This window comes from Acipenser ruthenus, chromosome 24 (genome assembly GCF_902713425.1).
Source record: "Acipenser ruthenus chromosome 24, fAciRut3.2 maternal haplotype, whole genome shotgun sequence".
NCBI lineage: Eukaryota > Metazoa > Chordata > Actinopteri > Acipenseriformes > Acipenseridae > Acipenser > Acipenser ruthenus.
Window position 1 is genome coordinate 6,241,447 of NC_081212.1, and position 15,852 is coordinate 6,257,298.

A 15,852-nucleotide genomic window follows, 5' to 3' on the forward strand; every position below is an offset into this window, starting at 1 on the left:
TTTTTCGATCACATCTAGTGAATTTTATTCAAATATAAGTGATACGTTTCTTTTGATGCTCAAATATAAGTGATTTTCTTTTGATGCTCAGTATATGTGTTATGGTTCATGTGTAAAATCGGAAAATCTGTAGAATAACCCTGTAAATGTGTAGATTTACCAGCTCAGCGATCAATCTATAAAATAACCAGTATATGTGTAGATGTACCAGCTCATCGGTCAATGTATAAAAATAACTAAGGAGATGGTAGTTAATGCTACAGAATTTGAGGTGAAAACGGAAATAAATTAATATCAGGAACTTAATGGAAAAAAAAAATAAAAAATTTAAAAGATTTCTGTAAGATCTGTTACGTACTTGGGTAAATTAACTAATTTATTATTTATTTTTCTTAAATTCCAACCTTAGGATTTTTTAAAATTATAATTAATAATAATAATAATAATAATAATAATAATAATAATAATAATAATAATAATAATAATAATAATGTATGTATTTAGCAGAGACCATGTATTCATGTTTTGTCCCATATATACAGACATGAATAGAGAAAGATTTCTGGTTTTATTTCTAACGATTTTATCCCCCTTTACCACAAAGCAAACATTAGGAGTGGTAATTATGACATCTCTTCAGCAAAACCCACACCTCTACTGATTTAGTATTATTAACTTGAACTCATTTAGAAAAAGCATAACCTAAGGGCACGCAAGTTTTGCATTTCAGTGAGAATCATACAGTGTGCTACGTCATTTTGCCAGCAAGACATTATTTTGTATTGTGAATTGTTGCCAGATAGTGATCATGGATGTAAGTGAAAGAGATTGTTTACTACCATCTCCTTAGTTATTTTATACATTGACTGCTGAGCTGGTAAATCTACACATTTACCGGTTAATCTATAGATTTACTGATTTTACACGTGAACCGTAACATATACATTTTAGGTATATTATTGCTTACTTTATATAGGGAATCTAAAATGAAGCCAACACTGCAAGTAATTGATAAGTAATAAGTGATTGTTCACAGGTTAATGCTTTGACTAGGGGCCATTCATACTTTTCAGAGAGGTTTGGATCCCTTGACAAATGGAACTTACTGCTATGCCTACATTTCAAGCTACTTGAAACAGATGGCTTTCATTCCAAATGTTAGAGCTAAAACAACCAGTCAGCAAGCAAGCACTCTGTCCTACACATAAACATGTACAAAGAAAGCAATGTTAGCACCTAGTTACATCAGTTATCATCTAGCACCTTGTTTGTAACTGCTGAGCACTGCATACTAATCAATGAGCACAAGTGAACTCTGCACCACAGAACAGGAGATGCTATGCGGATGCTGTATTTGTTGATTGAATGAATGCAGGTGCAGTATTTTGTTGATTGCATGGCACACACAGTGGAGTGACTGACATTACTTTGCATTCTCTGCTACTGCTGCACAGAGAGATGAGAAGGCCCCTTACCTCTTTCTGTGTTTGTTCTTGTCTTTCTGTTTGTTCTTTGGGCTCCCAGATCTAAGACCATAAAGTAAAACAATTAAATAACACAGTATTATTTTGGAGCTTAAAAAGTTCAATCAATCAATTACAAAAAGGTACAAAGTCAGAAACACGAGGCGGTTTACTGTAAAATATGATGGGCTGATCTACTAAACATTACCCAGCACCTAAAAATTTAACCAATCAACAGTTATTAGCTCCAGGAGAAATGGGTTTAGTACACACTAAGCTATATTAGGCTCTTTATAAAACTGTGGCAATTGTTCTACTTCAAAATCTTTCTTTAAGAAACCGTAGTGTACACGTTGATATAACCTTGTAATTGTCCCAATACAGTAAGCGGGCGTCATTTCTGGGCTCACCTGTATCTACGTTTCTTCCTGGAACCAGAAGCAGACCTATAGTGAGATTCAACAATTAGAAAAATCTGAAAATACTAAAATCAACCATATTTACTATAAACGGTATAGAGAGAGAAAAACAAGAAGGAAAACTGTTAATAACAAAATGTCAGCTAATCGCACGTTTCATTTAAAGCAGTTCTGTTTTACTCAAGTCACAAGTAAACTTTGACTCATTAGTTATTTAATGAATACAATAGAGTTAGACATTCATGAAACTGGTTTAGGCTGTTGTTGCTTTTTGAACAACAGTCTGCTACAGTCATATCAAACTTTATTCTTTATCTTCATAATATTCACTGACGTAGACCCGGATATTGATGAGATACAGCCAGCTGCAATTTCTTTACATCATTTTTTTTTTACCAGTAACAGATTGTATCTTTAGAGATGTATTAACATATTTGTTAATGAGACTCTTAAACCTTAATGAAAAGGTCTGTATTTCAAATATCCATGTAAAAATAAAACAAACACTGTCATTTTGATTTATTTAGGAACAAGACAAAGAGCTGTCAAAGTAACGCTGGCTACGAAACAATTTAGTTTAAACCTCTTTATTTTCCCAGATCACCCTCTAAACGAGGTCAGCTGGAGGCTTCAAGCACAGCTTCTTATTGCTATTGTGATTTCCAGCGTCCATTTTAGGTTATTTTTCACTACATCTTTAATCCACTACTTCCAGCATCCTCAGAGACACAGAGTAATAGCACCCCTGAAGAAAATGGAAGCCGAAAGATGGAACATCTTCCAAAATACTGCATATAATAACCAACTAGACCATGGCTAAAAGCTGTTGTAGTCCTTTTTAGGTTGATGTTTTAGGAATTAGATGCTGTAATATTTTCAGTCAGTTGTATTATTGGGTAATTACTGACTAAATAATAAAACCATACAGGTACAATATAATGCATTCTTTTTAAATAGTTTTAGTTTTGTAACTTTAATGGATGATGAAAAATAAATGCCACAAAAATATGTATATTAACAAAATCATCAAAACTCAAGGATGAGTTTGGGGTTTTACTGTTCATCCAGTATCAGTGAATTGTGGAACAAGACATATATTTTCGTAATAATGTATATATTTAAAAAAACTTGCTTGGATAAAAATGTTGATACTAGCGTATCAAAATATGTATTTGTCCAATAAGGTAAAAGGGTATAATTCGACTTTTAAAACCTGGTTAAAATCGATTGTATTTTAATGATGGAATCGGCCAGCAAACCCTGTGCTGAACCTTCTGGCACAGCGTTGTTGCTCTAGTAATCTTGGCAGTGCAGTGCCACACATTGGTTTTTTCTGCCAACCAGCACAGCCTGGTCATTACCCCCTTGCAAAGAAAATGCATTTTGGGTTGGGGTTTACTTTTAGGGAAAGACAATGGCCCAACTTGTACTGGCGATCTGACTTTTTATTTTTGGATTTGCGTCTGAGAAATGTGCCTTGTTCCCTTTTTCTTGTTTCTGTTGGGATGCATTATTCATTGGTTGACACCTGCAGCAGAACATCTGCAGTGCGGTTCTGCTTTTCCTAAAAGGGAAGCTCAGCAATTTTACATGGAGATCATTTTACACCCCACCTGCTGGCCCAATTATTCTATAGCAACTACTTCCCCCAAACCCCCTTGTGTACCAGTGTGTCTGCTTTTGTAATTGCTTCTTAATATGAAGATATCAATCTGAAACAGCGCGCACAGAGCCTGCATTTACAGATCGAAGTATCTGATGGACTGCTGACAAGCTCTTAGTCTTCTCTTGGATCTCACAGTGCTGACACCACTATATTTTTTTTGAAAGCAAAGGAAAATAAATAAAACATACCTCAAATGTACCTGATAATATTTCAGATATTTAGAATATGCAATTGTATTTTTAAATAGAAATAACATGCATTGTTTTGAAAATGTTTAAATATGTCATTGGCTTCCCATGCATATACTGTTTTATGACTCCAACCCATGAAGAATCTGGACTCTTAGATTTGAGATACGACTGGAAATCTAAACAGCTGCAGATCCTAATTTGATTAACCTGATCTACTTTCATTGACTATATTTGTATTGCATTTTCAGTGTTAACAAATCATATATAGGGGAAAACGTCATCAGGAATAATAAGTATCACATTATATTATGTTTCTCAGTACAGTAGTTACTTAGTAAATACATGTGTACTTACACATAATTACAATATTATTATGCATAGTTACAGTGTTACGTGTTAAACGTTTTACACAATTCAATCAGAAAAGTTAGGGTTAGGGTTATATCATGCAAAAAGCAGATGACAGGGTGATTTAGTGAGATTCTTTGTCAATATCTAATCATTGTACGTGTTACATGTAAACCTTGGTGTACCCATTTGCATAAGAACCTTTTCTTAGCCTTTTTTTAGTATTCAAGAACACACCTGTATTCTTTTCTCAGTATTCAAGAACACACCTGTATTCTTTTCTCAGTATTCAAGAACACACCTATATTCTTTTCTCAGTATTCAAGAACATACCTGTATTCTTTTCTCAGTATTCAAGAACACACCTCTATTCTTTTCTCAGTATTCAAGAAAACACCTCTATTCTTTTCTCAGTATTCAAGAACACACCTCTATTCTTTTCTCAGTATTCAAGAACACACCTGTATTCTTTTCTCAGTATTCAAGAACACATCTGTATTCTTTTCTTAGTATTCAAGAACACACATGTATTATTTTCTCAGTATTCAAGAACACACCTATATTCTTTTCTCAGTATTCAAGAACACACCTCTATTCTTTTCTCAGTATTCAAGAAAACACCTCTATTCTTTTCTCAGTATTCAAGAACACACCTCTATTCTTTTCTCAGTATTCAAGAACACACCTCTATTCTTTTCTCAGTATTCAAGAACACATCTGTATTCTTTTCTTAGTATTCAAGAACACACATGTATTATTTTCTCAGTATTCAAGAACACACCTATATTCTTTTCTCAGTATTCAAGAACACACCTCTATTCTTTTCTCAGTATTCAAGAAAACACCTCTATTCTTTTCTCAGTATTCAAGAACACACCTCTATTCTTTTCTCAGTATTCAAGAACACACCTGTATTCTTTTCTCAGTATTCAAGAACACATCTGTATTCTTTTCTTAGTATTCAAGAACACACCTGTATTATTTTCTCAGTATTCAAGAACACACCTATATTCTTTTCTCAGTATTCAAGAACACACCTATATTCTTTTCTTAGTATTCAAGAACACACCTCTATTCTTTTCTCAGTATTTAAGAACACACCTGTATTCTTTTCTCAGTATTCAAGAACACATCTGTATTCTTTTCTTAGTATTCAAGAACACACCTATATTCTTTTCTCAGTATTTAAGAACACACCTGTATTCTTTTCTCAGTATTCAAGAACACACCTATATTCTTTTCTCAGTATTCAAGAACACATCTGTATTCTTTTCTCAGTATTCAAGAACACACCTATATTCTTTTCTCAGTATTCAAGAACACATCTGTATTCTTTTCTCAGTATTTAAGAACACACCTGTATTCTTTTCTCAGTATTTAAGAACACACGTATATTCTTTTCTCAGTATTCAAGAACACATCTGTATTCTTTTCTCAGTATTCAAGAACACATCTGTATTCTTTTCTCAGTATTTAAGAACACACCTGTATTCTTTTCTCAGTATTTAAGAACACACCTGTATTCTTTTCTCAGTATTCAAGAACACATCTGTATTCTTTTCTTAGTATTCAAGAACACACCTATATTCTTTTCTCAGTATTTAAGAACACACCTGTATTCTTTTCTCAGTATTCAAGAACACACCTATATTCTTTTCTCAGTATTCAAGAACACATCTGTATTCTTTTCTCAGTATTCAAGAACACACCTATATTCTTTTCTCAGTATTCAAGAACACATCTGTATTCTTTTCTCAGTATTTAAGAACACACCTGTATTCTTTTCTCAGTATTTAAGAACACACCTATATTCTTTTCTCAGTATTCAAGAACACATCTGTATTCTTTTCTCAGTATTCAAGAACACATCTGTATTCTTTTCTCAGTATTTAAGAACACACCTGTATTCTTTTCTCAGTATTTAAGAACACACCTGTATTCTTTTCTCAGTATTCAAGAACACACCTGTATTCTTTTCTCAGTATTCAAGAACACACCTGTATTATTTTCTCAGTATTCAAGAACACACCTGTATTCTTTTCTCAGTATTCAAGAACACACCTATATTCTTTTCTCAGTATTCAAGAACACACCTGTATTCTTTTCTCAGTATTCAAGAAAACACCTCTATTCTTTTCTCAGTATTTAAGAACACACCTGTCTCGCTTGTGTTTCTTTCCACTTTTCTTCTTCTTTTCTTTCCGCGGTGGCGACGAGCTCTCAAAACTAGAATGAGAGACGAGATGCTGTATTACTTTGCTCAGACACCTCTTAAAAAAACTCTTCACAGGTTTCCCTTTCTCCAAATGATACTCAATGCAATGGATCTGTATTATTATTATTTATTTCTTAGCAAACACCCTTATCCAGGGCGACTTACAATTTTATTATTTATTTATTTTATTTTTTTTTACATACAGTTACCCATTTATACAGTTGGGTTTTTACTGGCGCAATCTAGGTAAAGTACCTTGCTCAAGGGTACAGCAGCAGTGTCCCTTACCAGGGATTGAACCCACGACCCTCCGGTCAAGAGTCCAGAGCCCTAACCACTACTCCACACTGCTGTACACACTGTAGGTGCACAAGGACAGCTGCATTGGCACAATGAAATGGTGCCACGTTGGTAACAGTTTCATATTGAGACAATGGTATCACAGAAAACCAATACAGAGTGGTAATCTGTGGCAGTGCCACACAGCTACATCGGTACCAGTGGGCAATATTCATCCATTGTGTTGCTGTTGTTGATAGTGGCTATGCTAGTGTTTAGTGCCAGGCAATGTTTAAGGCTAAATGGGACTGACCAAGGAACATTTAATGCCAGAATAAGATCATGCAGAAAAAGTAAGAACACTGTGAGTTTGAGAGGTGTAATAGAAAGACAAAGAAAGACAAAAGCACACTCTTCCATTACTGACTCATTTTAGGATGTGCACATTGTAATCCCTCAGAGATCAGAGGAAAGAAACCATTTTCTCCCCCTCTCATTTGCACACAAAATAAATGGACACAGCTGTCCTAATACAGGTCTTTAATAATTGAATAGGTTGTGCTTCGAGAGAAAACTAAATGGTCAGCCTTTAATAATTGATGTATATTGTTTACACCAAGTTTATTTACTTTCAGTACGAAACAGAAGGCAGAAGCACGACTAGGGGGCTGGCTTGGGGTGATTGTATGGCTACGCTCCTCTGAATCTCGCCAGTGATTACTCAGGAGAGAAAAACAAAAAACTCCTCTTTTTTTAGTAAATTACTGGGGTTACTTGATTACTGGGATATGGTGACAGCTGAAAATGTTTAATAATCCAATCTGTGCAATCGGCATGTTTTACAAACAGCTAACCACTCTAGGCATTAAATATATGGCACAGTCAAATTGGCTTTCCTGCTGATGTCTAACTAAAACAGTCATGTTAATAATGGTATATATTAAACTGACATTACTAAGCAATTATTTGGTAAATACAGTGTATTATTGTAATTCTAGGTTATTATACTTAGTATCAGATAAGTAACTGTGTTTCCCAATAACCAGGCAATTACTTCTATGTAGTACATTATTACACATTGTTCACTGGTCCTCTAAAGAAGATAATTAGACGATCTAAACACAATATGGGGGTTTTATAACTGCTATAATTGAGTTTTATTACATGAGAGTAGCTGTTATTTATTTCATGCTAATAATGGACTTGGCTTTCGCTAAGATAAAATTAGATAGTAGATCTGGGCACCAACCAAGACGTATCTTTGCTGTAATATGTGAGCCTTCACTGACACCCGCTAACAAAAAAGTGACTTACTACAAATTTTGGTCACACTTTTTTTTTTATTTTTACAGACCCTCTCTTAATACTAGCTTATTAACATATTCATTTAGCATAGTAACCCATTTATAACCTAATAAAAAGGGAAACAATTATTTTTAAAAAGTATTAACTAAATCATCATTATTAGTAAACATTTACATTTGTGCAAACTACAGGGTTTTACAGCCTTATCATTTACAGCCGCTGTGCAACCCCTGTAACACAGTAACACTGCACGTGCCACCTGAAGTTAATAAAGCGTTATAATGAACAGTGCAGTTAAAGATGCAACGTACCGGCTTCTCCTGTGTCCAGATTTCTTCTTCTTTTTCTTTTTGGGTGGAGGTGAGGGTGAAGTGCTTGACTTGCTCTTCATTCTAAACACATACGAACAGCAGTGAATTATCACAGCGCTGTTGTTTATTTGTGTGAAAATGAAGTCTGAGGTCTGGTTGATAACTGATTTAGTAATCACAGCCTACAGTAATCACAATATAAAAAGAACAGTAATTGCCGGAGGGCAGCGTGTGGTCCGTTAACTTTCTGGGTGTGGGAAAATTCCCCAAAACATACAAAATAAATAATAATAATAATAATAATAATAATAATAATAATAATAATAATAATAATAAATCAAGAAAACTGTTTTCTTCCCCCAATAAATCCAGTAAATATGGCAGCATGAAGTTGTTTTGTCCTTTGGGAAAGCGTTAGTATTTGGTGTGCCTGTTGCAGAACCTTTACCCCTTCGTACCTGTACTCTCGTTGGCTAGCTGCCTCCCTGTCATAGCAGTCACATCCCTCAACATATCCCTCGGCCAGTCTCAGCTCCCCTCTCTGATCCTCGCTGCAGTGGGCTGTGTGATTAATGCTATGGAGAAACAGAGGAAGCCCACCCTTTGAGATACTCATATTCTACCAACCAGTATTTGTTTTACCTTTGTTTGGATGATTGTCTCCATGAGAGGCTTATAAGTAAGGCTGTGTTTTTCTTTTTCACGGTTATCATGGATTTCACGATATGTCATTCTAGTTTTAATAACGTGTTGTGCCTTTATAAATGCTAATGGACACATTTAAGGCATGTTAAAACATTACACAGCTGACAAATCTCACTCTGGGGGACACTCAAAATGTTAGCACCCACACACACTCCCCTTAATGTGACCATTAAGAGACCATTCACACCTTATCAACCAGCGGTGGAGTCCACACTCCAAAATGGTACATGTAGTGAATCTCAAAGTATTCCAACTTGAACACATTGAAAAAGTCTTCCAGTCAAAACACCATTGCTTTTATTAATTTTCATTTGTGCATATTTTCATCAGCATACATTTTTTAGTTTTGGTAAAAAAACAAAAAGGTAAAAAGATAAATGACAGGTAACCAGTTTGCTGAGGTGACATTGGCATAAGTACAGTTGCTAAGGCAACGACCCACTTGGCCTTAGGCCTAGAATGTTAAGTAATAAGGTATTTGCAGGAATGTATGAGAAGGGAGAACTATGGTAAACAATTAACCACAGTGACCTTGTAAAGAGAGTAGTTTGTGGTTGGTTGCACCTGAGTGGAGTAACAGATGAATAACTAATTCTCCTGCTGACAGCTATAACTAAGATAACACAAACAAACTATCTTCATGTAGGCTCTGAGCCTACTAGAATATAAATACCAGGCATGGAGGCATACAGAGCACTCCCAATACCTCCAGATCATCAACAACATCGATGTAGTGTCTGAAGCTCTCTCCGAGGGGAAGGTAACTTGATCGATTACTTTATCTCTGTTATGCTAGTGGCACGTTATTGTATCTAAACAATAATGTTCAATATACAATGTAATGTTTGGTATTTAGAACTAATAAATGGTATTGTGTAACAAAGTAGTTAATTCCATGCTTACCTTAATGTTTAAACCTTACAGACAGTTATCTATTCATGGCTATCAGTGTATTTAGTAAGCTAGCGGTCTGAGTGGGATAATACAGGTAGCAAATGCCTGCATTTATTCATGTGTCCTTACACTTGTGGGTAGTGGAGAGCCATTGTATATGGTTTTTTGAAGCTGTGGGCAGCTTGGTTAATATGCATTCCTTTCTACATCCTCCACACTTTAAAATAGTTGTGGTAGAGTGACTCATTCAAGCCTGGAGGGTTCCTCACTCTCCTCATGATCCCACACTTCATTTTCAGTCACTGATGACATTTACTCTGTTGTGTGCAACAGTGAACTTATTGCACCCGGAGCATGGAGCTTACTTACACAAACCACCCATGATCACCCCCTGGTCTATGGCATCTAACGCACCAACGAGCACCGAACTCGAGTATCACACAAGGGCTGCAGATACTGCTTTGTTTCCAACATGATCCTGCTGTCAGCTAACCCAGGTCATTATTTTCCACAAAATGCAATGAGATTGAAATCAAGAATGCCCAAGGGGACACCCATGTGAGAAATAAATATGTATGAAACATACTAGTTACTGATCACCTTTTCAGTTATTGAGCTGTAATAAATAATACTGAATATGGAATATATTCTACTCCTATACAGTAAAAAACACTATAGTAGGATTCAAATATCCTATAATATACTATGTATACCACACAGCGTGTACAGTATGAACTGCAGTGTACCATATGAGCATAGCAATGCTATCCTAGTATTATTCACCAGATTGAGGGTGTTACGATAGCAATGTACACATTTATTAAAACCATTGAAAACTCATTTTCAGAGTTACAAACACCCTCCATTCCCAAGGTGTTTGTAATATATAAGGTTTTGGCTAGTACCTTCTTCAGTTTACACTAGATGAAACGTTTTTCTACTTTATTTATTTTTTTCCCTTATTGAGAGTTTAGAGCTGCTGTATAGATGAAGTCATCTTTAATGGCTCCTGCATTGTTCTTGTTTGACCTCCTGAATCCCCTTGCTTGTCCTGTATGCTGCCTTGAGAAACGGTTCACTCTGCACCCCCACGTTAGTGTGATGTACGAGTCACAGGACTCCACCGCAGGCACACATCAGGAAGAACAATACCATTTCTTCCAATAAATTGCATGTCAGTTCCTGCAGTTTACCACTTTATGTATCACGGAACAGAAGGGAAATCATTTATTTCATACCAATTTCATACCATTGGCTTGAAACTGCAGATCAATCGCTTCCATTCTGTTTTGCAAATGTTTTGTCATTCTGAAACTGCACTTTTTTGCATTTAAAAAGCTCAGTTATTGGTGTTTTTGTCAACTGGGTAATTTGCCATTCTGACCCAAAGGAAAGCTTACTATTTTAGTTTGCCCTTCTATTGTATGCATTTACCATTGTTTACCAAACTTGTACCATATTTTACCATCATTTTCTTTCGTGTGCATTTAGTGGATTCTCACTCATCTGACTGATTCATTTTTATTATAAAAACTGGCTGGCCACTTTATTAGGACCTGATCACAGCCTTGACACAATGTGGCATAGACTCTATAGAGCGCTGGAAGGTGTAACAAGAAATTGAAATACATCCAGTCATTAATATCTCACACAGTTGGTGCAGAGAGCTAGGCAGAGGAATGTGTTGTTCTTGTTCATCCCATACCTGCTCAGTAGGCTTCAAATCTGGGTACTGTGGTTGCCATGGAAGACCTTTCTGTCATGATCGCCAAACCATTCTTGCAAAATTCTGGCATGGCTAATGATTCCATTATCGTGCAGCATTGATCCGCAGTGATTCTACGGCACTCACTTAGCCTTCCAGAGTATTCAAAGGACACAGTGTAAGGGCAAGGCAGTGTATAAAAGCTGCATCTCCCTGTTGTAAGATGAACTATGTAGCACCTTGCAGAACCGTAAGACCTAACCAGTGCTGTCCAGGCTGCACTTGGTGGCCCTACACACCAGTGATTGTGTCCTGACAAGTACAGTACATTACAGTGTTCTGACAGGTACAGTACATTACAGTGGTACACAGTTCAAAACAATTACAATGCAGTTCGATCAGTATTAAAAGACGTGGGAATTCAGCAATGCATCTGTCAACTTGTAGAGCATTATATGCATATACACACATTACTGGATAATATGTTGTTTTAGATTTTACAGCTGCCACTTAAACTGTACAACAAGAGCTTCTTTAACCGTATCATAAATTATTAGCATGTTTTAAATATTGATTGAATGACTGAATAATTAACCTGGAAAATCCATTAAGACAGCCGTGCATTCCCTATTGCAGCTTGCACACCGAGTCTGTAACTGTCGTATGATGGTGATGCGTCAATTTTGGAATCAAAACAAGTTCGATTTGATGTGCGTTAAAAATGACATTGACCAATGAAAAACGACTGGGAAGACACGTGGATTCTTGCAGTTCCCTGAACAAAATGGAAAATCTAATTGTGTGTGCTGCCAAACAAAAATTACTTTATGATAAATCCAACAAAGATTACAAAGACTTTGAAAAAAAGAACACATATGGAAAGACATTGCCATGGACTTTTTCATGAATGATATGTGTTATAAAACATGAAAACGTCGATTTTGTGCAGTATAGGTTATTACAAGCATATACTTTTTATTTCAATTGTAGTCGAGGAAGTAAAGAACCAATGGCCTGGAGACACATATCAGAGAAAGAAGTGTGACAGGGCAAGAGCGGTCAGGGCTGAACAGTCAGAAAAGAGGGGCAGTACATGAAAGTGATGGAAAGTATTTTTTGTTAGCTCATTGCTAGCTTCCCAACTTTTAGATATATAGTAATTACAGGAGTGAGTGTTTGAAAAGTTAAATATTGGTCATATGGTTCCTGATGCTATGACAACTTCTACAAGTCCAAGCGTGATCATCAATGGCTCATTTGAAGGTAAGAACTTTCACTAATTAACTGTCATTTATGTATTTATTTAACATTTTCTATCCTTTACATTTTTTTTAATGCAGCAGAAACCAGTAATGACTTCCATGAAAAAAGAAAACAGGCCTGATCTCAATTAAATCACAAAATAGTGAACATAACAACTGTGTAAGTTAAATACCAGCATGTCAATGCCATTCATCCTCCACCACGGCTGAAAATTCAAAATTAGAGCTATCAGTAACATGAGGAAGTAGCTCACCATGTACTGTATCCAACAAAGGGACTGCTGCTGCCTTCCTATACCCCCCAGATTCTGATAGCTTGAAAGTCCAGACCACGTCACAACTGAATTAGCACTTCTCTAGATCATACATGCCAACAGTCCCTATATGGTTGGGACAGTCCCAATTTCCTAGCAAATGTCCCGCATCCCGAAATTTACCCATAGAAAAAAAAAAAAGTATTCTGCACAGTAGAGTGAAAACCACATGCTGTGCTCTTCATGCGGCTGAGACATCTGCTGATCACTAACTTATACAAAGGTAAGAACGCTTCATTATGTCTATTTTTACTGTCATGATGGTCGTGTCGTGTTGAGTTGGGGGGGATACGTCTATTAAATGATAATGAGTGTTTTTTGCATATGACTCCTCCCATGTGTATGATGCGTATGACCCCCCCAGCTGAACAGTTTCCAAATGTTGGCAAGTATGCTAGATAGATGTACAAACTTAGTGTAACATTCAGACCAACAATTGGACAGGCAGATTCCTTGTCCCCCAAGATTATGAAACATTCAATAGCTTGTGCTAAAGCACAATTGGATAAGTGCTCCAGCAACATATGTGACATACACACACCTACCTCCAAGCTGTTGTTTTTTTCTCTCATGTGTTACAGGTAATCTATCTCAGAAATTGAAATTCTCACACCCTGTTTTCATGCAGGTAGGTATATAAAGGATATAAATGACGAATCTTGATTTGCACACTACTATGTATACTAAGCTTTTCTTTACTATGCTTATATGATATAGGGAGCAAAAATTTGCAACACAGTAAATAAGAACAGCGTCTTAATGTATTTACATACAGTACAGTATGTGCTTAAACAACAAAGATCACACAGGATGCATTGCTGCACATTTCTTCTTGTTGCGTTGATATTTCTGTCCTAATTTACGTATTCCACATCCCTAACTGTAATGCGCAGTTCAGTCAGCACATCCAGCCTGCCCTAAGAATGTAAACTGAAAAACAATATTATAAAGAACATAAATTACTATTGAGATCCTATTCATGTTAGCATTGACTGCCTCAACGTGGTAGCTGCTTTACTAAAAACACAGTGCTAGATCAGCTCACAGTAGGACAAGTGATAATCAAGCTTTGAATTTAATTGCACTGTATGCATTTCTGTGTGTTTTGTTATCTGCCTCTACCTTTCCAGTATTGTTAATCAGAGCTGCCACAGTCGATGAGGGGAAATACTGACACAGGGCCTTGACAATATTCCTTCGGCTTCCTTTCTAATATCCCTGTTTCATTCATGTTCTACCTGAAAGAAAAGCAGCAATACTAACCTGCTGGTGAAGGCTGTGAGAGAGTTTCTGGGAGTGAGGCTCACCATTGCTACAGTGTGCTTACAGGCAGCTAAAATGTCTAACAGGCCCCTTTTTTTTCTCAAGCACTCTGTTCTGTCCTTGTTATAAAGGCCCTCTGAGCATTAACCATGACTCACAAACCTTCTTCGGTGAAAATTGGAAAATGGACGCCACAGGCCTGCTTCAGACAAAACGCGAGGATGCTTCAGCAGTGCAGCTAACCCCCCCCCCCCCACCCCCTCTCTTTCTCGCTCCCACTCTCTTCTATCCCAGTCTGGTTGTGTCAGTGATACGAGGCATTCATTGGCAATGGCAGCATGCTGGGTCAGGGGGAAAGCACTTCCTTGCAGATTCACTCCAGCCAATGTGCCTCCATGGGAACCTGCAGCAGTAAGAAAATCCCCTGGGCTGCTGTCTCCCGGGAGAAGGACCCGGCCCTGATGCTGTTACAGAACCAGGACGTTTCTAGAGATTTTCTGCAGCCTCCCCTCCCCTGTCCCTGAGCCTACTCGCAATTCTATCAAATGATGCGAGTGGGAGTGACAGATATGTAAACCTAACAGCAGAAAAATTCTGGCTTTCACCATACAAATCCATCCGTCTCATTGTAGAGTAGGAGGGGAAGAGAGAAACAGACAGGGATGGTTTGTGCAAAAACCTGGAATACCAGAGTGCGTTCTTTCTCTAAACAGGAACTGGAAACTGCTTTAAGCAATATAGAAATGGTTGTCTTTTTTATCTAATAAAAGTACTGGAAATTACATGACAAGTGGGATTTCAGATTATCCTGCAATGTTAAGACATGTTTCAATAAACAAATGTCACAAAGGCTCCCATTCACAGTACAGCCTGCCACTGAATGATTCCATTGGAGCCTGACTCAGAGCAGAAGCAGCACATAAATAACTTTTCGTTTAAATCCAGGACTTTAAAAAAGGAAAGTCTGACGCACTAGTAGCTATAATCAGAGAGCCCGCCAAGTGTTTTTGATTCTATCCACTCCTCACACACTCAACGTATCTCTAGTTATCTCTAAAATACAGAGGCTGGAGAATAAAAATAGCAACACATGCACTAGCTTTTGAAAAAAACTATGGCACAAAGTGAGAATTGCTTTCATAGGCATCGTCATAGGAAAAATTCACTTTTCAAACGGAAACACCTCCATCTGATCATTTTCATGCATCTGCACTATCAGATCAGAATATATTCTTCTATCCTTATTATCAAAAAGGAGCTCTTTTTAAAATCAGTCCTAATTCCAAACCCCTCAAAATGAAGACACTTTGGTTTAGCAGCAGATAATTGAGTAACCAGACATGAATTTAATTTAATTTGCATCTGCATGATACTGTACCTTTAGACAAATCACAAAAGCTTTCCCAAAACACCACAATAGATTAATTTTGGTTGGTTGCCAGTTCACTGGTAATAGCTATATTCAGCTTATTTTTCTGTCAAAATGTTTTTAAAAAGTGGAGATCAAATCCT

At 36.7% G+C, this 15,852-nt stretch overlaps 1 protein-coding gene across 5 annotated transcripts in view; it reads right to left on the minus strand.

The window, feature by feature from the left end:
* LOC117429908 (serine/arginine repetitive matrix protein 3-like) overlaps positions 1–15,852 on the minus strand; it is an 80,316-nt gene that overhangs the window by 20,961 nt on the left and 43,503 nt on the right. For all 5 annotated transcript variants that reach the window (XR_009308390.1, XR_009308391.1, XM_058998219.1 and 2 more), the window contains 5 exons: positions 8,656–8,772; positions 8,198–8,278; positions 6,245–6,313; positions 1,874–1,909; positions 1,476–1,526 (listed from right to left, as the gene is read on the minus strand). Coding sequence is in view for 3 of the 5 variants with exons in the window: in XM_058998219.1 (XP_058854202.1) it covers positions 1,476–1,526; positions 1,874–1,909; positions 6,245–6,313; positions 8,198–8,278; positions 8,656–8,772 (354 nt within the window). In the remaining 2 variants the exon portion in view is untranslated. The remainder of the gene's footprint in view (positions 1–1,475; positions 1,527–1,873; positions 1,910–6,244; positions 6,314–8,197; positions 8,279–8,655; positions 8,773–15,852) is intronic.